This window comes from Protomyctophum bolini (assembly GCF_963924005.1).
Source record: "Protomyctophum bolini genome assembly, chromosome: 21".
Classification (NCBI taxonomy): Eukaryota; Metazoa; Chordata; class Actinopteri; order Myctophiformes; family Myctophidae; genus Protomyctophum; species Protomyctophum bolini.
In genome coordinates, this window is record NC_137882.1 from 8,623,244 (window position 1) to 8,648,116 (window position 24,873).

The 24,873-nt window shown below is 43.1% G+C and overlaps 1 protein-coding gene across 2 annotated transcripts in view; it reads right to left on the reverse strand.

The window, feature by feature from the left end:
- ctdspla (CTD (carboxy-terminal domain, RNA polymerase II, polypeptide A) small phosphatase-like a) overlaps nucleotides 1-24,873 on the reverse strand; it is a 35,617-nt gene that overhangs the window by 3,484 nt on the left and 7,260 nt on the right. The window contains exons 2-7 of one of the 2 annotated variants that reach the window (XM_080793378.1): nucleotides 14,576-14,745; nucleotides 10,847-10,879; nucleotides 6,469-6,570; nucleotides 3,330-3,386; nucleotides 1,830-1,922; nucleotides 775-960 (exon numbers count right to left, since the gene is read on the reverse strand). In XM_080793378.1, the coding sequence (XP_080649504.1) occupies nucleotides 775-960; nucleotides 1,830-1,922; nucleotides 3,330-3,386; nucleotides 6,469-6,570; nucleotides 10,847-10,879; nucleotides 14,576-14,745 (641 nt within the window). The remainder of the gene's footprint in view (nucleotides 1-774; nucleotides 961-1,829; nucleotides 1,923-3,329; nucleotides 3,387-6,468; nucleotides 6,571-10,846; nucleotides 10,880-14,575; nucleotides 14,746-24,873) is intronic. The other variant, XM_080793379.1, reaches the window with a different exon arrangement.

Consider the following 24,873-nt stretch of genomic DNA (forward strand, 5'->3'; position numbering starts at 1 on the left):
CACAAATAGGGAAAGAAAGAGAAAGATGACTTTAACCATTTAACACCCTAGATATAGACTTTGTTGTAAATTGGACAGCGACAGTATCATTAGTCGAAAATAGCCTAATCAACAAGCTCAGCTTGAGATGTAGTGTAGAAATGTTAAATTCACAAAAATGAACAGAAAGGAGGAGAGGTCACACACCTTCTTCAGGTTATACCCTGAAGAAGGATATACCCTGAAGAAGGCATTTGCTGACGAAATGTTGGTCATCTTATAATAAAGTATTCTGCATCGTGACTTGTTGTGCGACCTCTCCTCCTTTCTGTTCAAGTTTATCTCAGCACGTCCCGACTATGGTGTGCGCTCCTACCTTTTTGTTAAATTCACAAAAGTAACAAAGCTGACGTTAATGGATTTGAACTAAGTGGTTAATAATTTAAACTAAAGCATAAATATTACAAGCAAGACCTACATCTTATTTTACCTCTCTGTGGCATTTCTTAAGGCCGCTGAAGCATGAATGTAAGACTTTTCAAGTGTTCTTAAGGCCTTATTTTTAATTTAAGACTTTTTATTAACCACTTAAACCCATGTATCCGTACTGTGGGGAAAGCTTCAGCGGAAAACAGCAGATCGGCAAGCTCACAGCGTCGATCGTCTATTCTCAGCCAAAGCTTTCCCCACAATAACAGAAAACTGAAACTACACTAGCGGAGAGCCCTGAGGGACCCCGCTCAACCATATGGGGTTGAAAACCATGGTTAAGGCTCCACAGAAAGCCAGACTCACAGCGTTCTCAGGGTGGAAGATGTACGAGGCAGGCGAGTTGTCAACGATGATGACTTTGCTGAGCTCCCGGCCCAGCCGGCTGAGGTCTTTGACGTAGTTCCCCCGGTGGAACACACAGGACTCCCTGAAGAGCCGGGCCCGGAAAACCCCCCACTGATCCAGCAGGTCCGCCACGGGATCGGCATACTGCAATACACAAGTTCACCCGATGTACAGCGTCAGATAGATACGTATGTTTCGATGATAGATAAGGTATACTCGATGTCTGACAGAAAACGTCCAAACCACAGCAAAAAGTACCTGTGTAGTTCTTTGGTACAATGTTTATAGGAACGACTTGCTTAACCACTTTCCATATCTATTAATACCAATGTGTCGTACAATGGTGCATTGGGACTGTCCGGAGTTGACCGGAGTTGGCTCTGGCTTTGTCTTTTTTCCCCCTCTACAACAAATCCCATTGATGGGTGGTGACTGTGAGCTTGTAGATCTGGTATTTTGGGGGAATGTTCCCCCAGAAATAGGATGCCCGGGTTTCAAGATACTTTTGAAATGTGTACAAATAACGTATCAACTACTGTATATCAGTGATTCTCAAACCTTTTTCATTTCAAGGACCCCCATAACTCTGAGAGTAGGCTATACAACAGATACCAAATGGACCTGTAAGGGACCATAATATGGTTCCATCTGTACACTCAAAAGAGAAACTACATTTTTTCTCATTTGTTATTTAGTTTTATTGGTCACAGCCCAACGCATGTCACATTATTATAATTTTGCTATAGACATATAGCAACATGTTTTCAGAAACGTTTAAGATTTAGAACAGTGATGGGATAGCAGATATACAAGCTCCCTGGCACAAAATATTTTCAGAAGGGGGGGTCTGCGGCCAAATACATATCATTTTGGGGGTCCATGGCGCGAAAACGTTTGAGAACCAGAAGGCATTTATAGAATCGGCCTCAGTTCTTAATGAGATACAATGCCTTTATTGTGACATCCACTGTGTGTTTTTACCGTACGTCCGTCCCAGAGGAAGTGGAACCTACCTTGGCTAAGCTTGCTGTGAAGAGAACACATTCAAACAGCTCCCCCATCTTCTGGAGGAACTCGTCCACGTAGGGCCGCTTCAGCACATACACCTGAAACAGCACGCACGTTACAACTCTTCAGCACATACACCTGAAACACCACACACACGTTACAAGAAAGGGGAAAAACACCTTTTCCGGACAATTTCCAACTCTCTTTTTATTTACACAAAACCACTTTTCAATTGACCGAAACCTTTATTTTGTTCTCGAAAAGACCTAAATTTGCAATGCTGTCGAGATTACACGCGCACGCACACATGCACACACACACAATCAACAATTAAAACACATAAGATATAAAACACAGAAACAACTAAATAAGTCCGAAACAGAAAACGAGTAAAACAGTTACATAGTGAGGTAGGTACAGTAGAGCAATACAAATGATTTACTATATTTGCTGTTGATTTTGCTGTGTGTGCGTCCATCTTCTTCCGTCTCTGTGATTAGTTGCTGCCCCCCAGTGCAAGTAACCAAGAACAGGCCAAAACAGACACAGTAAGCCTATCCTGGATTACTTGAACCACGTTACAGCTTCTGAATGGATGCCGATGCTGTAGCCGCACACAGAATCAACCATTAAGCAAGACGGGGAATACTCCTTCTTTATTGTGCAAAACCTGGCATCAGGAACACACTGTCTGTCTGTCTGTCTGTCTCTCTCGTTAACAGCAACTTTAATGCAAATAGCAGATTCTGAGATTTGTTTATTTGCTGACATCACAGAGCCACATGTCCATCTTCACAGTTATTAGCAAAAGCAAAATCAAACAGAAAGTTAGATTCAATGAAACTTTTATGACGCGTCTCAAAGGTATTCCTACGGCTGCTTCTTGACTACCAGATGAAAGAGAGAGAAAGATTAAACCGTGGCCTTTGAGGGAGCCGTGTTTTTAATGAACACACATCTTGATCGTTTCCCATTAATGCTCTCCCGGCCGATATATACACTGCTACATGTGGGAGGGCTACAAATTATGAATGCAGTGACTGATTTCTGGGTAATGTCATTAGAGAATTGCTGATACCCAACGCCCAGCAAAAAAAAACACACACAATTTCACACACACAAACACCCACACGTCAAGCACGCCCACAAGATTATTAAGCATCTGCACTCTACCCTCCAGCACCTGTTTTTCCAGCCACGTCACAGTCAGCATAGCCTTTAACCCATGTTGGGCCACCGAGTGGCGCGCTACGAGCTATTTTTGAAAAATCGAAGAACGTAGAATTAGAAACATAGCTTTTTCAGAAAACTGTCAGGATGTAGAAGACATTTTTAGAATCTGATCTCAGGTCAGAATGGGTTAATTAATCTGCCTCTCTTCACACAAAAAACTCATACTGCGCACATACATTCCCACCCACACACCACACCCACCCCATGAGTGTGCTGCCACCACCACAAACAACAAACACTCTCCCGCATCCTGTGTCAATACAGTACAGTACCTGGTGGACGGTTCCATCGATCTCCACTGGAACTATGAAGTCTGCATTGCTGATGGGCTGCAGGTAGAGGAAGACACAAGGAAAAACAACCTTCAAAACAACACAACGTTCCACCGGTAAAGAATAAATAAGTGAACACAACGCACTCAAATCCATGGCACTTGTACATCAGCTATTTCCGGAGTGTGCAACCAAACCTAAAATGACTTGTCTTTCAGTTCTACTGGATCTTTTCTCCATTACTCCCTCTCGAACATTTTTGTCTAGTTTTTACCAGCTGCTTGAAAAGCGGCTGGTTAGAGAATAGCCATGAAAACTGTACTTGGGTACTTTAAAAGCACTTCGGTATGGCCTGGGCCATGGCTCAGCGGTCGAGACCTTGGCTGGTAATCCAGTCTGGCAGTGTGCCGCGGGTTCAACTCGGCCTTTACTGCATGTCACCCCCCCATCTCTCTCCCCATTTCCCGTCAGCCTACTTTCTATATACCCTTAAAAAAAGTACACATTACAAAGTACATATTCTTTTTAATATCAATGCATACATACTGTAGCTGTAGCAGCATTGACATTTTGAGTTGAAATCCAAAAGTAATCGATGCGACACGTTGTGAGCTTGCACATCTGCTGTTTTCATAATATTTGCAATTTTGCATTCATGATGTACTTTCCCTTCATGGTATGGTACAACTTAAAACAAGTACAATATCTGCCTTTGAATTGTAGTGGAATTAAAATATAAAAAAAATACAAATACAAACGTAAGTAAAGCACCAAAGAGAAGCTTGGAACAAGACAGCTGCAACGATAGCCTAACTCATGTCATGTTTGAAAAGAAGATGGGGGGGGGGGGGTGGCAAGAGAGGCAGCGAGGATAATTATGAGATGAATGGAGGAGGTAGCAAAGAAGATGAAAGAAGAATGATGTGGAGAAAGCAGTACTTTTTCTCCATTATGGCTCGAAAGCACAAATTGCACTGCAGCTTTCGCCATGTGCAAAAGAAAAAAATGCCTCTTTCTCTGCTTTTGTATACAAATGTATTGCACATGGTGATGTTGTCATGGAGAATACAGTATACAACTAAGCCAAATCAGAATGCTGGACAATTGCGTCTGTTCCCAGCCTCCAAGGCTAATGCAATTATATTAATAATGTCGGCTACACTGAACTAATCCATAATAATTAGATGTATTATCTGGCTCTTCCCAAGAAAAGGCCTACATGTCAGTGTTTTACTGAATAAGGAGTAATATAAGCCTTGTTTAGAATATAAACCCTACTTTCCAAAACACATGGAAGTACATATGGAAGACAAAGCTAGCTTCTGCCTTTGGGCATAAACCTGTAATTAGAAGATATAGAGCTCAATAGCATATTATAGGACACCTGTCTCAGCTGTCTGTCCCTCTAAAATGTCCCCTACAGTGGACACACTGGACTGATCACATGAGACAGACGGGATATGTGGACTTGCTTGGACACACAAGAGACAGACAATCTGAATCTTGTGGCCAGCACCATCGATCACCAGACTTGCTACTGTAGCACGTGATGCCCACAAATGCATATGGGTGCTTATTCCAAGCCAGTGGTTTCGTCATGTTCTGCTCTCTTCGAAGTTCTCAAACGGTATCCCACCAGAAACTGCCATAATAAGCAGCTGCTGCTGTCTGCAGGTGAAGGAAACAGACGGCTACAAAGAATATACACATTTTTTAAAGATTTCTTTTGGGGCTTTTTATTCCTTTATCGTTAGTACATTCGTTAGACAGGAAACGGGGAGAGAGAGATGAGGAGTGACACGCAGCAAAGGCCGCCAGGATTGGGACTCGAAGCAGCAGCGCGCCGTCAGGCTACACTGGAGCCTTCGCTAGGCCAGTGGTCCGGGCCAGTCACAGAGAATAACTTTAAGACACCTGTCCACAGACAAACCAGATTCATACTTCGGGGCACGATGGCGTTGCATGCCGAAAATAGCTGGCCTACAACAAGCTCGCAGCGCAATCGCAATATCGCATCTGCGGTGCCGTCGCGTGACTCTGCTTGAATCAGCCAAGGGAGGGAGATGGAGAGAGACAGATGGGGCTACTGGCTACACCTTTTATCTGGGATTACTAGACTATTTCGAGACCAAACAAACAACCACTTCTATTCTTGTCCAATGTACCCAGATATGTGACAGAGGGATGCAGAGAGAGGAGGGGGGGGGGGGTTGTATGGTAAATATTGGGGGTGTACACAGCATCAGAGTTTGTTATCCATGCATGATACGTGCAAACACTGAGGCATACCTGCCTGCCTGTCTGTCTGTCTGTCTGTCTGTGTTGTCTTTCAATTATCCCAATAACTGCAACACCATTTAAACCATTAATTTTGAGGATGACTGCCACATGTTATAATCATACAATTGCATTGTATAATAATAAGAGAATCATACAAATCTGTAATTCATTTCAGAATAGAAATCCGTCCAGCGAGCTGTGCGTGTGTGTGTGTGTGTGTGTGTGTGTGTGTGTGTGTGTGTGTGTGTGTGTGTGTGTATGTGTGTGTGCACGCGCATGAGAGATGGGTGTGTCTAAATTAAGCGATTGTGCATGCCATTCTGTTTTCCTTAATTTTTTTCAGAACAGAGAAGCAAGCAACACATTAATTAACATTTCGTAACCGTATGTCCAAAACGGTTCCTCTTTATCATCATTTAAAGAAAACTATTAGAATTGTGAAAATAGATAAACTATAACTGAGATAAAAAGGGGGGGGGTGACTAATCAAGGGAAAAAAAAGACAGAAAATATAATACTATTATTGAAGGGAAGAAATAATCGACCAAGTGGGTCGTACACTTATAAGAACTGAGGCCGATTCTACAAATGCCTTCTAAATCAGCAGTTCTCACACTTTCAACATTTCTCAGAAATAGTCTCCAGCACATGAGCTGGTAGATCTGATCTTTTCACAGTTGTTTTAACGTTTTGATATTTTTGGAAATGTCAGGAAATCTTTTGAATGTATTTGCATATAATGAATCACATGCCCAAAAACAGGGGCACCAGGTTGAAAGTGGTCAAGTTGGGATGAAGTACATAGTCATGTGTGCGTGTGACGTGTGTGCGTGCAACATGTGTGTGTGCGTGCGCGTACCTTGAAGGAGCTGTGCACCAGGGTCTCATCCAAGTCGATCACCACACAGTTCTTGCCATAGTCTGATATACTGACCTCTGGCAGCAGGGCCTTGGCAGGAGGCTGCAGAGAAGGAGAGAGAAAGAACACACACACACACACACACACACACACACACACACACAAGGTCGTTAGAGCGAGTAGGCTGTAAAACACACGCACACGCACAAGACACCGCTGTGCATAGAGAGTGAGTGTGACTTCTCCAAGCAGTGAAGAGCGGTTGTTTGGCTGCTCCTGGCTGCAGTAGAAAGTCTCTGCCTCTAGGGGGCCATAGTGGATGCCACTTAAGAAATACTTTAGCATAGTGAAGTGAAGTGAACCCATATCATTAGCATATTTCTGGGCTTTCTATGGACGCTCTCAAAATCGCGATTATGATGCAGTGTGATGCTGACTCACGCCTTCAGTTGTTTAACGTGGCAAGAGATACAAACTCTCCATCTGCTGGTTAATTTATTGCAAAGGACAGTGTTAGGTTCATGGATTAAATAATAATGATGACATAATAACAACAACAATAATAATAATAATCTAGTCCCAATCTGAGATTTGTAAAACAGCATGAAAGGAGTCCCCCCCATAGTAACATAGTGACACCCGTGAGCAACCACGTATAAATCATCCTTTTTAGACTACAGAAAGCCACGAGTTTGACAAGAAGAGAAAGACATGTTGTTCTCTATGGAATCCGAACGAGCAAAATGAGTCGGGGGCACGACTGAGAACTTTAATCCACGGTGGGTGGCGGTCGGTATGGTACGCTCAGTATTGCCTTGTTGTCGCGTTCACGTCTCCCTGCGAGCCATTTGCAGTGGTGCAAAGTAACTAAGTACATTTACTTAACTACTGGAGTATTTCCAATTTTCATTACTTTTACTTCTACTCCACTACATTTCAGAAGCAAATATTGTATTTTTACTCCACTACAATTATTTGAAAATGTAGTTACTAGTTACTTCGTAGATTTTGCTTATTATTATTACAACATTAACCACTTCATCCCTGCATATATTTTGGCCATTTGAAAATATTTTTAATACATTTGAAAACTAGAAATGGGACAATCTGCACTTTCTACTAAGTACTTTCTGCTAAGTGATCATGTCAGGCTACGTCTTGGCTCTGCCAAGCAAGCCTGTGGGTGGAGGGAGACAGGTAGAGGGCAGATGGCACAGCGATAGGGGGAGGGAGCGCACACACACACACACACACACACACACACACACACACACACACACACACACACACACACACACACACACACACACACACACACACACACACTAAAAGACGAGTTTGAATGTGCTCGGGTGTAGCATATCTACAAGCTTTCGGCAACACGAGGATGCAACCTAGTGTAAAATCAGGCATTAAGACGCCATCAAGGCCTGCCCATATACATTTTTGTCGTCAAAATCAACTGAAGATTTAGTCGACTAAAACTAGACCAACACTAAAACATTTCAGAATGTTTAAATTAAAAATTTAAATAAAATAAAACTCAAAAAATCTAATTTGCTGAAAAAAAGGTCAAATCTGGAGTGTTCATTTAACTATGAGGAGAGTAAAAACAAACCCTTAGAACTTCTGAAGCACTAACATAATACAGAGGCATCTGAGAAGCAAAAAGATTTGACATAATAACCAATTTTGCATGCCAGCCATAGAGTGCCCAAGTCCTGGCTGACGTCATTCCCTCTACCCCTGGGTGACGGCGTTATTTTTCTCTCTCTTGCAAATCCCTTGGATAAATCTTTGTTGGCATCATTTACGAAATGTGTTCCAAAAATAAACAAACCACCCAGGCAATTTCGACAGGTATGTGACTCTGTGCCTTTCATGATATTGAATTACATTTGATAATGTCTGTGGAGAAAAATATATATATTTTCTTACCCTGTAGAAAAATTAGTACTTTTTCACCGTCAATTGATGCTTCATATCCATATGAATACAATCGCCCGACTGATTAGGTTCATTTCTGGAACACAGTTCTTATGACGCAATCTATGATTCTCCTATCGGTTTTTCAGGAGAAAAATGTTTGTGTAAGTGTGTGTGTGCGTGCGTGCGTGCGTGTGTTCTCAAGGCTGATCGTGTTTATCATGTCTTATCGCTGATGTAGCATGAGAAGAATTCCCTGGGAACAGGGAACACTGAAAGGCATCCCATAACGGCCTGATGAATGGGGCTTTTATACGTGCAGGTCAGGCAAAGACAAGCCACTGACCGGGACCTTGACATTTTCACTAGCGAACTGCACACCGAGACAAATGGCCCCCAACGTGCCACAGGCAGGGGGACACTATTTCAAAATGTTTACACTTAGTCACACAGTGACTGCAGTGACAAGTGTTGCGCTGAACATCTCTCATGTGACATCGTGTCAAAGTGCTTACGCTGACGTAAGCGATGTGTTCCTTCAATGCCGTCCGAATGTCAAGAGACACACTAGTAGACAAGACTTTGCATACGTACTTGGTTTGCTTCAGTATTTGTGTCCCAGGTTAACACAGATTTAACCCATTTTGACCTGAGATCAGATTAAAAAAAATGTCTTCTACATCCTGACAGTTTTCTGAAAAAGCTATGTTTCTATGTCGATCTTTCAAAAATAGCAGACCTACAAGCTCGTATGGCGCCACTCTGTGGCACGCTATGAGCTTGTAGATCTGCTATTTTTCAATAGCTAAAGCATAACATAATGCTAACACCAAAATGGGTTCCCACACAAAATGGGTTAACACAGATTTAAGTGTGAACAAAGTACCATTTTGGAAAGTTTTTTTGAGAAATCTTCAAAGTGTGAGAACTACTGATTTAGAAGGCATTTATAGAAATCGGCCTGGCGGTCTTAAATGGTCGTAAAGTGATGTCTTGTTTGGCTGCCGAGTTGACGCGGTGGTGTCGTCGGTAGCAGTGCATTAGAGCAGGGAGGGACTCGTCTAAATGGCAGCCGGAATCATTTAGATTCACCTCTCAAGGTCCTTGAGAACAAGGAGCAGACCTTGTCCCCACAGGGGCTTCCTGCCAGGGAAATGAGGTGCCTGTTGGGTAATGCAGTTCATTACTTGGCCACGACATGGAACGCTGCGAGTGTGAATATCCTGAATTACACTAAATCCGCAGGATATGCGATACCTCCCAAATAAGTCAATGTATAGCACTGTATCTCTAAGGACGCTCTCTGCAAATAGATCCTCTTTTCTGGTCTAAGATCTGACAAAATAATACTCCACAAAAAACACTGAATTACAATCACAAAGGATCAATGAAAACATTACCAAAATGAAATGATATACACACACACACACACACACACACACACACACACACACACACACACACACTCACTCTCTCTCTCTCTCACTCTCTCTCTCTCTCTCTCTCTCTCTCTCAGCCATCAATTTGTTCAAAACTGCTGTTCCAAACGTCTCTGATGGAAAAACAGAATTCAATCAGTACGGCCTGTATGAGAAAATGACTAAAGAAGGCATTGGGTTATTATTTTCTGCTACAGTGGGAAAAGAAGGTCATGGTCAAGGTCAAGACTTAAGCCTTGTCAATTTGTCATGTGATGACGTCGCTTGCCAAAAACATGCAGAATCTACAAGTTCACAAATGTGCTAAAAGGCTATTTTCTGTGAGCAACACCATTGAACAATGGAACATAAAATAAGCATCATCATTGGAAACATAAAGCAGGCGTAGGCAGTAACCTACAAAGTCAAGTCAGGAGAAACGTCTTGCTGCTATCAGATCGAGGAGGATGTGCGAAATGTTACGGTGAGGATGTGCGTCTGTGCCTTAGATTAATATATGAATAGAGACGGCACCCGGAGGAAACACTGAGGTGAAATGGACATAGTGGCCGAATGTGGTATTGTAGCGTGGGCCCACATGAACGCGCTGGTCCGTTGACTATCATTGTGCGCGTTCACGATGACACGTGAACGCCGTTTCATACGTGAACGCGTGCAATGATAGTCAACGTCAGCGCGTTCATGTGTTTGGGCCCAATCCATCCCAGAATGCACTCTGTTCCATACTCGGAAGTAGGAGTGAAATCGCCTCATGCACTTTAGAGCAACTTAATGCAAGTGGATGGGAGGAGAACTCGGGTGCCGTCTCTACTCTCTATTCATATATACTCCAAGGTCTGTGCGGAATGTTATTGAGGCTAAGCAGGCGAGCTGTATTCGAGATCAACACATGCATGCCACGCAGCAAATGAGAAGCACCCCTGATAGGACAGCGACTACAGGTAAGAGGAGGCGGAGGTTCAATGAGGGAAAAACGACAAAGAAAGAATAAAATGAAAAAAATATATACATACACTGGGGATGGAGACGACCTGCACCTGGTCACACTAGAGGAAATAAAAAAGAGACGTATAGACAGATGGGTAAAGATGGAGAGAGAGAGAGAGAGAGAGAGAGAGAGAGAGAGAGAGAGAGAAGGGAGAGAATGAAAGAAAACGGAATAAGCATCAACAACACAGAGGTGGTGTAAAGTAACTAAGCAGTACAATTACACTTATTGTACTGTAGTGTACTTAAGTAAAATTTTGAGTTTATTTTATTTTTTACTTTACTGGAGTATTTCCAGACAAATATTGTACTTTTACGACACTACAATTATATGAATAAATTAAAACTAGTTACTTATACCATTTGAAAATAGCATCGGTAGAAAACGTACTCAATTGTTTTACTTGACCCATTCTGACCTGAGATCAGATTCATAAAAGGTTTTCACTGGACACACACTGGTCTGATTAACCCATTCTGACCTCGTTCTTCGATTTTTCAATAGCTAAAGCATAACATGATGCTAAACACCAAAATTGGTTCCCGTTCAGAATGGGTTAAGTAAAAGTATCTAATTTAGTAAGTAAAATTTAGGACTACTCCATTACAAGTAAAAGTCCAAAATTAAAATTTTAATTGAGTAAATGTATAAAGTATTGCCATCAAAATCTATCTTCTATCTATCTATCTATCTAACTATAAATCTCTGTGTGTACGTCTGTACTTACACAAGTAATCCACGTAACTCGAGAACCGTTCACCCCTATTGGCCCTATATCTCCATATATGGAGCTGGCCTGTTTTGAAAGGCTCATACATAGTCTGGATTTTCGGTGGTGAGGTGACCACCGAACTACAACATGAAAACCAACCGCCACCGCCACCGCTCCAGCCCTTCTCTCTGTTTTTACTCACCACCGCTCCACGTTATTTCAGCTCCGGTGGTCAGCTCACCACCGCTCCGGTGGTCACCTCACCACCGAAAATCCAGACTATGAATGAGCCTTGAGTCTTCTGACATCACAATAGTTGTTCTGAGATCTGCATAGACTCCATATTTGGGCATGCCTAACAAATAACTCCATATATGGGCATACAAGGGACACACACCACAACCACACATAACTGGGTGGGGCATGTATTTCCAACTTGCATCGTTTCAAGTAGTACTAAAAGTAAAAGTACTCATTATGCAGTACTTTGAAAATGGCTCATCTACAACATCTACATGAGGGAGTGGTTAATGTATGTTTTGTCATGATAATAATCAAATGTACAAAGTAACTAGTAACTAAGGTTTTCAAATAAATGTAGTGGAGTAAAAGTACAATATTTGCCTCTGAGATGTAGTGGAGTAGAAGTAAAAGTACTGGAAATTGGAAATACTCTAGTAAAGTATACAAATACCTCAGAATTGTACAGTAGAAAGTACAGTACTTGAGTAAATGTACTTTCCAAAATAAAGATAGTCTATTTTCAAAAGGTTTTTATACATAATACATTTGACAACTTGTGAAATGGAACATTCTGCAAAAAGAGTACTTTATACTTTTGGTACTTTAACCCATTTTGGGCGGGAACCCCTTTTGGTGTTAGCACTATGTTATGCTTTAGCTATTGAAAAATAGCAGATCTACAAGCTCATACAGTAGCTACGAGCTTGTAGGTCTGCTATTTTAGAAAAATCGACTGACATAGTAGTACTGACATACTTTCACTTATGTAAACAACGTGAGTATTCTTTTCCACCACTGGAGAGAAAAAAAGGGAATAAGAAAAAAGCAGAGAGAGGACAACTGAGGAACAGAAAGAGAAAAGAGAGGGAAAACAGCACAGATAAAAAAATAAAAAAACCCTGGGGTTGTGGTGGAGAAATGGGAGAGAAAGAACGAGACATATAATACCAGAGTGATAGAAAGTCAGAACACAAACAGAGCTACCATAGTAACAAATACTGCTGGCCAGCGCTCCAGAAAGCATCTGTGGGGAGGGATGGCAGGCGGAGGGCGAGCCCGCCAAGAACAGAAAAACATCAGCCGGCTAGCATTAGAACAAGGCTGTTTCTTCTTCCCGAGGTTCGCCAGGTTCATTCAGAATTAACGGGAACCAAGTTTATAGGACTGCAGCAGTTAATTGATGTAATCGATAATAGATATGTTATCAAGACAATTGATTAGTAAACAATTCCATATTGCTATTATTATTTTGGGGAATGTCAAATAACGCACTTCCAAATAATACACTTTTTGGCAAATTCGTCTGGCTGCCCGCTGTTAAAGTTTATTCTGATTCTGCATAACACCATTGTGCGACAAAGTATAAATGATTGCTTAAATGGTCAATCGATAAACAAATAAAATAAAAATAGTGCTTCTCAATCATTCGATGAATCGAAAAAGTACTAGATAGATTAATCGCTAATAAAAGAACCGAGGGTTGCTGGCAGCCCTTTAAACTGGTTTGTTAAGAAGGGGTCCGGAGCGGGTCATGTGGAGTACCCGTAAAGAGGCCCCACACATTCCAACCCCAAACGAGAGCCATTTACAGGTACACACGAGTGGAAAGGTGATATGATCTCGCTCCATTTATAGTCCTAGCGTACCTGCCTTGGCAGCGGAACGCCGTGTTTGTGGAGGGGGACTGGGGGGCCTGGCGTCTTTTCCGTGGGCAGAATGTTCACTTAACACATACTCACTACACTGGTCAGAGTGTGTGTGTGAGGAGGGAGGGGGGTGGGGGTACCAGGCAATCCATCACCCCAGACACACACAAGGCCTACTTTATGAGGATTAAGAGGACCGGATACACAGAGGTGTGCACGTGTGTTTGGGGTGCGTGCGTGCGTGACTGTGTGTGCTTTCATGGGTACATGGTGTAGTTAAGAAGACCTCTGCAAACTTGTGTGAGCAAGTACTTCCCAACTGCGCGTGCATGTGTGCGTGTGTGTGTGTGTGTGTGTGTGTGCACATGCATGTCCCTGTGTTCTTTCATTATTTTTGTCCTCAATGTGGCGTTAGTGTGTGTGTGTATTTTGTGTGGTGGTTACATGTGCGTGTGAGTGCGTGTGTGAGCATGTGTTTTTGCGTGAGCGTGTGTGTGAGCGTGTGTGTGTGTGTGTAGGCGGATATCGAAGAATGCGCTGTGGGAAGCGTGCCCGTATTTTCAAGCAGTGGATGGTAAACAACCTCTAGGTTCAACGGGTTTGGAGCAGCTGGAAAGATTTGTGGAGGGAACGCAGTGAGACTGCACAGCGCCTCACTCCAAGGCCCAGCCCTCTGCAGGAGGAGGCAAACATTTACAAGCTTTCTGCTTTATCGAGGCCACACAAAAATACGGCTCATACTTAGCCTGCTCCTTCAGGTAGAACTGGGACTTCTTCTGCAGTCATAAAACACAAGATACAGAGTTCCACAGATCATCCCTGTCGGCTGAGAAACCTCATAATATTATGTTCAAAACTGTTACTTTTCAGGATTACATTTTTTTTAAATGGTGTTCAGCTTGTGAATCTGGTACTTTTGAGACTTTTATGTGACGCTGTCTGTAGTATGATTCAAGTTAGGCATTACATTTATGAAAACAAATAAATAAAAACACAAAAGGTTATAGGGGGTTAAGAGGTTTCTGCAGGACAGCAGCAATATTATACTGTAGTTGTTTTGTTATATCTAGTTTCTGTACTCTCAGTCCATTCTGTGTGGTTAATACATTTTATGCTGCTCAACCATGAAAAACAAACAAAAAAAGAGCTGTACCTTCGGCGGGCTGCCGTTCTCCTCGGGAGGAGGCGGGGGCAGTGAGAGGCTCTTGTTGTTAGGGGACGGAGGCTCCACATGGTATTCATTGTAGTTGCGGAAGCAGCAGAAGAAAGGGCTGAAGATGCTCCGACTCCGGTGTTTCTTTAGGCTGCTGTTGGACTGGGAGACTAATAGAAGAGACAACAGCCAGATAAGGAAAGGGGGAGAGAGATGGAGAGAGAGAGAGAATAGGTCATTACATGCCCCACTTCTAATCGGAATCACTGTTTTATAAAAGACCCTGGATCAGCACTTATAGTGCGCTTTAGAAGTAATTTGCCTTTTATTTCCACCTGCCAGGTTCACATAGCGAGTGCACATAACACCAGAGGCCAACAACAAAGCCTAAAAGAATCATCCGAAGAACGAGGCAACGAGTGAGTCACAGAGACCCCAGCTAGTGCTTCACATTATTTATTATGACAGAAGACGCAAGACATGTACGATACAATACATTCATGCTTTATGGAAGCATGCACGGGGACAAAAATAGCCTCCACTCGTAGTGCCCTCTGGGATGGTAGCCTAGTTAATTAACGTCAACGGTTCTCCTCTCACAACCAATGAGGACAGTCAGTCCAAGATAGAGAGAGACATGGGGAGAGAGTGCAGGAGAGAGAGTATGTATAGGATAAAAAGACACTTGAGTTATGATCGCCTCTGCTTTGCAACACCAATGTCTACTTGTCTAGGGGGATGCCAGGATGCATGGGAAAGGGACACCGCCTGTAATCAAGACTGCATTCTTCCATCCATGACAGAAGGAACCTAGCATCCCGAGAGAACTGCAAGACCTAATGACTAGAAAAACATCTTACGGTTGCCATCGTCCCTCTGTGTGTTCATCACCTGTGGACTGTAGATCGACCTGATTTACATGGACTATACGCGGGATACGAGGATCATGATAACGCAAATATGAAATCACAAATGTGTGGCAAGCGGGCGATTAGCATCCGCCTCAGTGCTGCAGAGTCAGACTCTGTCAGAGAGAAAACAACAGGGCCTACCATAATCACACATGTACCGTAGGTCTGTAGTTACATCATCCTGGTCGCCCTCTCACAGCCTCTAAAGCCCATGGCCTATTTTCACTGACAAAGGAGACACAGTCAGAGGCCCCCAGCTTTCCACTGGAAATGAATTGGTTCAGAACCCTAAAAGTTGGTTTGGAAGGGGAACCAAAACATGGCCGCCGGTTCCATGAAAGCAGGTTCCAAGAATCTAGAACAGAACCTGTTCTATAGAACCAAAGTTATTTTAGAGGAAAAGGGGCCAGAGTGAACTGGGCTCCACATGTTTGATGATCACAATGTGCGACAGAAAAGACTTCAGGCGCCATTGGCGTTGATCTACGTCAATTCATAAATGTTACGCTTAACGCCAATGCCGTAGATGTGCAGCAATTGGTCTTTTATAGTGCTTTTGATTGATCAAGTCGTAATGCTACTCACAGGAAGTGATCATCCATAGTCACACACACTAGCATAAGATCATAACATCCGGTCTGGGTTTTTGGTTCTTTAAAATAAGAGTTGAACGGGGGAAAATGCTGGCATGAATTATATCAGTTATTCATAAATGCTGGCGCACTAGGCGTTAATACTGAATGAAGCAAACTGTCTGGGGTGCCCCAAACATTTTTTTAAGTGAAATACCCGTTAAGACCAAGAAAGTCCAAAACTGTGCATAAATTGACCAAATTTGATGGAACGTTTTTGGGGTTTTATTAAGGGACGAAGATGTCTCGTTGGTGTCTCGTGATTTTACGAGTCCAATCGCAGATTACTTTTATTAGGCGATTTTTCTTTTGGAAAATAATATTAACCTACAGCAAAATAATGTAAGTGTGAGCAAAATGCAAATCAATTTGGGCCAGCAAAGGCCTAAAAGCGGCCGGGTGGAAAGTGGAAACCCCCTCCTCTCGTTCGTTATAATGGTATGCTCCTAGAGTCCCGTCAGCATCGGGGGGGAAGCGCGCCGCCTCTCTCACTCTGGCTGAGGGACGGAGAGAGCCTAATGTACTGTAGCCTACATGTTGTTTACTCTCCCGAGTCCGGACCCATGCAGTCTTATAATCCACAGTCACACCAGAATGCACACTGCTGTCTCGTGTCTCATCACAACCCAACGTGTGACCCGTGAAGTCGGGGGGAAAAAAATGAGAGAAAAGGAAAAGACTGAGTGACAAATCATTAGCAACAACGGCGGTGGCGGTGGCTCAGGGGTAGAGTGGCTGGATGGTAACCGGCAGGTTGTCAGTTCGAACCCAGGCTGTCGAAGTGTCCTTGAGCAAGACACTGAACCCCTAATTGCTCCTGATGTGCTGGTTGGTGCCTTGCATGGTTTCCGCTGCCATCAGTGTATGAATGTGCGTGTGAATGGGTGAATGTAATCTATGTAAAGCGCCTTGGATAAAGGCGCTATATAAATGCACCATTTAAACAACAAGCTAGGCTAACAACATGCTGTTGGTGGTGTTAGCTATTATCTCCGCCTGTAATCTAGGGTATTTTGTTATTGACACCGTGAACGAACCCTGACACCAGCGCTGCAAAAACAGACAGATCTACAAGCTCTCAACTAGTTGCAAACGGGGCTGCAGAGACGGTCGCAGCTATATTTTGTTATTTCTTTTGCGCTTGAGAAAATATAAACACCATGGAAACATGAGGTGCTGGCACAGAATTCCAATCACCCATCTTTGAGCCACTCTGGAGCTCCTTCGGTGCTCCTAGAAGCGCTAATATGCTAACCGCGGGGCATCAAAGCTTTTTAATTGGAGGTCCAAATTGCCAATCCAGGCACAGATGGTTAAACGATTCAGAGAAAAACACAGCTAAAGATCGTAACAGGAGTAAATGGAGGGGAAATCTTTGGATCGACCCACCATTGCAGAATGAAATCGTCTCCTACGAAAACAACACCCAGTGGAAGCAAGGGTCGTCTGACTCGGTACCAAGAAAATGTCAAAAACTCGTCCAAATAGTCCAGGGCACAAATTTACACTTTGAAAAAGGTTGTCAATACTGTCATGGCCATGGAAAGTGAAATATCCTTTTAAGACTGTGCCAAGTCCAAGACCGTGCATAAATGTACCAAATTTTATGGAAAAGTGTTTGGGGTTTTATTTGTTATTTTGTCTTTTGCGCTTGAGAAAATATGTCAAAACATTCTCAGTCGCTGCCATCTCCTTATGTCTTATGTGTCACACACAGTCATGTGACAAAGCAGGCCTGCTTAGCCATGCATGCTGAGGTTGTTTTTAGAGTCATCAGATTGATGCGTGGGACAGTGGACTCTCCCATGAGTTGGTAGACCCAGCTCACTGCTTGGGGCATCCCTGAAGATTGTGGCCAAGATGCACTTCATGGAAAGTCTGACTGACAGCATGCCAGAATGCATACAGAATGCCCACTGCAACTATAAATTATGTAGATTATTGGTTTTTTAATCGTTCACTGATGGTTCAAGCAGCCGGAGAAGCAAACAGGAATGCATCTGATTAGACCAAAGAAACACAGTCATACAGAATGCATTAACCCCGTGAGAGCAAGGTCAATAGCACGTACACACTACACACACACACACGCACAGTCGCACATGCACAGACACACAGAGTACCGTAGCCAAATATGTCCTTTAACCCATTTTGGTGTTTATGTTTATGTTTATGTTGTGCTTTAGCTATTGAAAAATAGCAGATCTACAAGCTCAGCTACGAGCTTGTAGGTCTGCTATTTTTGAAATATCGAAGAACGACTGACTGAATCTGATCTCAGGTCAGAATGGGTTAAAGACAGTACAGTCCACTGAGTGACTCTAAAATGGGACAGTTTCAGTTAGAGTGATGTAAATCCGCTCTCTGCCTGGTTTCAAGCCTTCCACATAATAAAGGCTCCTCCATTTTGACTTTTGTGTCTACATTTTCCCACCCTGGTCTAATCAACCATGCTCCACCCTGAAGAAGAAGGAAAAAAACAGGTTGGAGAGAGGAAGAGGGAGAGAAAGATAGAGGGTGAGACAAGGGCATAGAATGGGTGGGGAGAGTTGGCGTGGTGAGACAGCCTATCCCATTTTGGGCGGGAACCCCTTTTGGTGTTAGCATTACGTCATGCTTTAGCCATTGAAAAATAGCAGATCTACAAGCTCATAGCGCGCCACCGAGTGGCGCGCTAAGAGCTTGTAGGTCTGCTATTTTTGAAAAATCAAAGAACGACTGACATAGAAACATAGCTTTTTCAGAAAACTGTCAGGATGTAGAAGACATTTTTTTAATCTGATCTCAGGTCAGAATGGCCTATACTTGCGTCTGGAGCTGACTCCACCCCCTCCAGGTCCACCCTGCACAAACACAGCTCTCTCCCTTTGGCACAAACAACATAGCTAGACCGAGTGTGCAGAGCGAGTGCACACACACACGCACGGTTGCATGCACGCACGTCTTGTGCACTCGGACACGAGTCTGAGCTAATAAACAAATACACTACAATGCAGGCTCAGACATTACTGTTATGATTTTAAGACCTCAGCATGCCTGACTCGGAGACACAACATTTATCTGCAGAACTTACTGATAACCATGACATGATGATTGTCCATTACTGTATCGGAGGGACTGTCACTGACTGTATGTGCAATATGATATAATAAACTTCAGAAGATATGTGTTGGCATATGTTCTCCGCGCCTGCGACTCGATGGATCCTCCCCCCCTTGGTTTAGAATCTAAACCAAGGGGGGAGGATGAGGATCCATCTAAACTTTAGATGGAGACTTCTAGAGACCTTATAGGTGGTCACCAAAATCACAACAATTACATAAAGTCTTTCTTTAGTCTTCATTGACTGAAGTCAGCTTGTATTACAGTCCCGAACACAACACCTTTCTAGGAAAAGGCTAAAAGGTTATAGAGCAACATTTGTCATTAACACCACAAGGAGGGAGCCGAGATAAGCTGCATGCTTAGTACAATCCAGAGCGCTCATCTGATATATACTCGAAAGGGGTGCTCAGTCGAGCACATATCGATTGCCTATAGGCAGGGCTGTGTGAGTTGTGGGTTTTACAACACCTGTCAGGATCCGTGGAAGCTGCGGGGAGTAATAGCAACATAATAGCATCTTCACATTTGTAGTGTTTTTGGTGCTCCTATGGGTCAAAGTAATAATAATAAATAATATATATTATTATGGGTCAAAGTGATGTCACTTTTGGCTATGCATTGTTTAGAGGCCTCTCAAGGTGTGCTTCAAATTTGGAGTCGATGCGTTCATGATATTTCGCATGTTTAGCAAAATAGCCCATCCCCCACCCGTATAATTTGACACATACACATACAGTAAACAGAGACACGCATACAACAGGGAGAAAAACAATCGTCGGCAAATCGCCTCCCGCCTTCACAGCCTGGCAGATATTAACCCATTCTGACCGGGCACCCATTTTGGTGTTAGCATCATGTTATGCTTTACCTATTGAAAAATAGCAGATCTACAAGCTCATATCGCGCCACCGAGTGGCGCGATACGAGCTTGTAGGTCTGCTATTTTTGAAAAATTCGAAGAACGACTGACATTTTTAGAATCTGATCTCAGGTCAGAATGGGTTAATCAGACCAGTGTGTGTCCCGTGGAAACCTCGTATGAATCTGATCTCAGGTCAGAATGGGTTATTACTGCTCTGGATTTGAACGAGTAGACTCCAGATGGCTTGACTCTCACGCACCAACAACAACAACAACAATCGGGGTCAAGTAAGTCAACCCATTTAGGCCTGACGTCGAAATAAAAGTTCCGTCTGAAAGAATATATATATTCAAAGATTTGTGCCGCATTTTTAAGATTTTTCAATAGCTAAAGTATAACATAATGCTTAGTTAAAACACCAAAAGGGGTTCCCGTCCAGAATCACAGCAGTGTTCTCTGAGGTTACCCAGACTGCAAGGCAGGGGTAGGCGACAATCTGTGGTTGAATGGTCCAACTACACAGTACACACCCCATTATAAAATCTGGGTAAAAGGGTGACGCACTGGTGGCTGTTCCCAACAATAGCTCCCTAGAGGGGGAGAGAGAGAGACAGTAGACCAAAACCTTATCCCCCTCTGTGCAGGTGCTCTCTATTCAGTGACTGAATACACATGGCAATCAATTCAGTAGCCCATTTCTTCTCTTCATGGAGTGCTCGTTATGGAAATGTCATATGTTCAGTAACAACCACCAATGCCTATATGCTCCGTCGTATGACAGTGTAGTCGCAGCGTATTAAAAAATAATCGCTGATCTACGATCTCAAAACATGTCGCCTCCGCGACTCCTGCTATTTTCGGTAGGCGACACGTCACACAACAAAGTATAAATCTGGCTTAAGGAGGACGGAAGAGAGGGGAAAACTCCGGAAATTCTCCACATTCCTGACAGGAAGAGATAATCACCCCATGACCCACAGCATGGGAAACACGCCAGGCAGGGAATATGATGCCTGGCTTAGCCGGAGATTTTTGAGGTGGGCCTCCCTTACAGTAACGTATTAAAGCATGCTCATAAAGGCTCTATGGCCTATATGCAGGCATGCACATGCGCCTACGTGCCAAGTTTAAAAATAACGGGACATCATCTCTCAGTTTAACTTTGTATGTGGTTCCTCCCTTCATGGCGAATAAAGGTCGCATGGGTTAATGTGAGGACATTCAGCCTCGAAGGCTGTGTTCTGGGGTGACCTTTCTCACGGCAACGGGAGATTGACAGTGATTGGGTGACCCAAGCTGTGCTCCAGTAGAAGTTTACCTGGCTGGCCAGCCATGCAGGTAACGTGTGTACAGTAGCTGCGGGACATTGAGGTGAATGTGAGCGCAGCAGACCATGTGGGGACCTTTAATAATTCAGATGGAAAACAGGATCTGGTTAAACGTTGTGGAGAACTGGAGATACATTTATACTATAGGCGACAACACAATTTTGTCTCTCTCTCTCTCTCTCTCTCTCTGACCTCAAGAATATAGAGAGCGGGAGTAACTGATAAATGTAACTTGACATCATAGCAAGGAACTTAGCTCAGGCTAAACTGAAATGCCAAAGGGGCCAACAAGACTACAGTCTTGTTCTCTCTTCACACTTGTTTTTGGGTTGTGTGGGGTTTATGAATCAAACGTTGGTCCAGCTGTTGAGGCTTATATAACACACCGTAAGAGATCCAATTGATCTGTCGTACGCAGCTGAAATTAAGAGCAGTTTATGCACACACACACACACACAAACTTCTCATTTGGAGCACAGGAGCAGCAGAGGTTAAAACTTCCCATTCTCAAGCTATAGGAGTTCGCACTCAACTCCTGTGACAATATTGTTCACTCAGTGAGATCCCACATGATAGAAACCTTTTGTTTTGAACTCTGTGCCCTAAATGAGAAGAGATTATTTACTGTCTGCAAAACAGGGGGGAAATCCCACCTAGAGAGACTGTTATGGTCGTCTTAAAATAATATTTATACAGTGAATAGCATCTGCTTTGCCACATGCACTTGATTGCGTAATGTGCGCACACACACACACACACACACACACACACACACACACACACAGAGCTAGTGCTGTGGTGTCAGCTGAGCACAGCCTGACAGTCCAGTCCATGTGTGTTTACTTTGATGGTCCCGTGGTGGGTTACGTGCGAGGCGGTTCGGTCACTGCAACCATAACAGTAGGCCCTACAGTATGATCAAAATAAATAGGTTCACATTTAGGCCCCCCAACACACACACACACAGCTGAGACCTGGGATAAAATGGTAGCCCCATGTGCTACTGTTAGTTCCAGCAGCTTTCCCTTATGTCTCTACAGCCATATTTATCCTTGTGTGTGTGTATTATATATATATATATAGCATATATATACGTTATGTAACTGACATTTGTTTCATCACCCGATCATGCATTTCAAAGCCTCAAAACAGGGTTTGCAGAGATTTCATTTCATACATGTTCGAACCACTAATCCCTGCCATGGCCGCAACGAACCCTGACACAGAGATATGTGCCTGTAGGCTGGATTCACCCTTCCACTTTCCTGCCTTTAGCCGTGTACTGTATGTCGTATAGGCAGCGTGGGATCGCCTGCCGCTGCTCATTGCTCAAGCACTCTGCGAAATGAAGGCTGTGACAGGCGCAGCGGGAATTAACCCACAGAGAGCTCCCAGAGACATAATGAAGGAGATCTGACTCTTCAGCTGGAGTTACGCAACAGCAGACCCACAGCAAGTCAGCCCATGTTGTTCAGGGCTGTGACGGTTCAAGCATTTATCTATCGGTTTTACACGTCCTCCACATACTCACACATCTACTGTATGTATAGTAAGCAATTTACAATCTTAATCCAGAGCACAAGTACATAAAAATAGTCACCATGAATCATACGTAAGCTTAAGAACAGTGGAAGATCTATCTAATGGAATTATAATTGTATACACTATAGAGTGTTATGTCCATCCACATAATGTGCTATATAAGTTACATAAATTGAGCCTATGCATATGCCTGTAGGAGGTCGAGGCTAGGGCAAGTACTACAGCAAGATAAAGCTACAGTTAACGGGGGAAACACACACACACACACACACACACACACACACACACACAAACTGATGTGCTCTCGAACTAAACAATATGTGACACTAACAGCTGTAGTTAGCTGCCGTCCAAGAAACTGATTGTTCATGTTTAGTCGCCAGCATGAATAGAAGCGCAACAAAGATCTGGCTTGAATGTACTGCATGTCTTCTTCTCAAACACTGAAGCAGCTGCATAACTCCGAATGTAAAAAGTATTTATTTATCACTCACTCCTCGTCGATAAGTCTTTCCTACACATTAAAAAAAGAGGTAAACAACTAGGCCAGATGTTTGCATTTAAGTGTATCGTGTACTGGACCACCATGAGGATATTGTAAGTGGGACCCCAAAGAGTTGGCAAAAAGTCCTATCTGATTGTATTAAATGACGTTAAACTCACTTAGCCACTTGATTTTCCACTCACTTTATGCATGCGCATATCCTCTATACCTTCTTATTGTCTCTCAACTCTAGATATGACTAACAAACATATTGCCAAACAAATGCATCAGATACAGCACACTGGATTAAGTGTCACAGGAAATCATTTTGGACTAAATATAGTCTCCTTTTTTCAGACGTCCAATTACTGGGGGATAAGTGCCAGATGGAACGGTACACAAGGAGGCCATTCCCTCGCCAGAACCCAAGCTATGTACCTGTCTGTCTCAGCAGTGAAATGATGCACAAATGATGCAATTCAAAAGCATCGTCTTTCATTTCATCCTCACACGTGTGCGCGCGCACACACACACACACACACACACACACACACACACACACACACACACACACACACACACACACACACACTTTTGATCTGTTCCATTATTATTATGACAATATTAATTTCACTGAATAGATGTTCAATTAATCCCAGCTGTTGGCACAGTATATCTGCATCCCCAGCCCGATCTCACCCAAACACTGTGAAATAACACGGATGGCCAATTCCGTACATACACGACTAGAAAACCCCAAAATCCATACATATTACACTACTACCGTCTTTGACCGTGACGGAGGCGTGGCTTTCACTAGCAGTGTATACAGAATTGCCAATCCGTGTTATTTTACCGTGTTTGGGATATTGTCGGGTTGACATTATTTATGATTCTGTCTGGTCTGGTGAGATCCTAAACTGAGAGTCGGGACCCCCGGCCCAGGGTAATTATTTATGATATTTATTCATTAAGAATCATCCTTAATAACTTTGTTTATTTGCCTGTGGTGGTGCGTTGGGACTTTCAGACTGCACAGATCGAGGCAATTTAGAAAAATCCAAGTGAAATTATTCAAATTAAATCAAAGGGGAAAAGGATTTTCCCATGCAAAAAATGAGTTTACTTAGAAATGCCACTTTGACTCAATGTTATTACAACCTCTAAATGTTTCCTGGAAAGTTTCAATTAAGGTGTGTCCCAAGTCAAACAAATATAACATAAGCTATGTCAGGCCAAATGCTAAAATAAAACTCCCCACAATGCCATGCAACACTTATATCCCAAGAATACACCCAGAAATACTCACTCTATGCAGAGCCACACAAGCATCCCTCACCCACAGTCTCTGAAGAATAGCGCACGCATGCACACACATACCATAGACCTCAACTGGCTCATAAGCACTTGAATTGCAGAGGAAATGCATCTCCT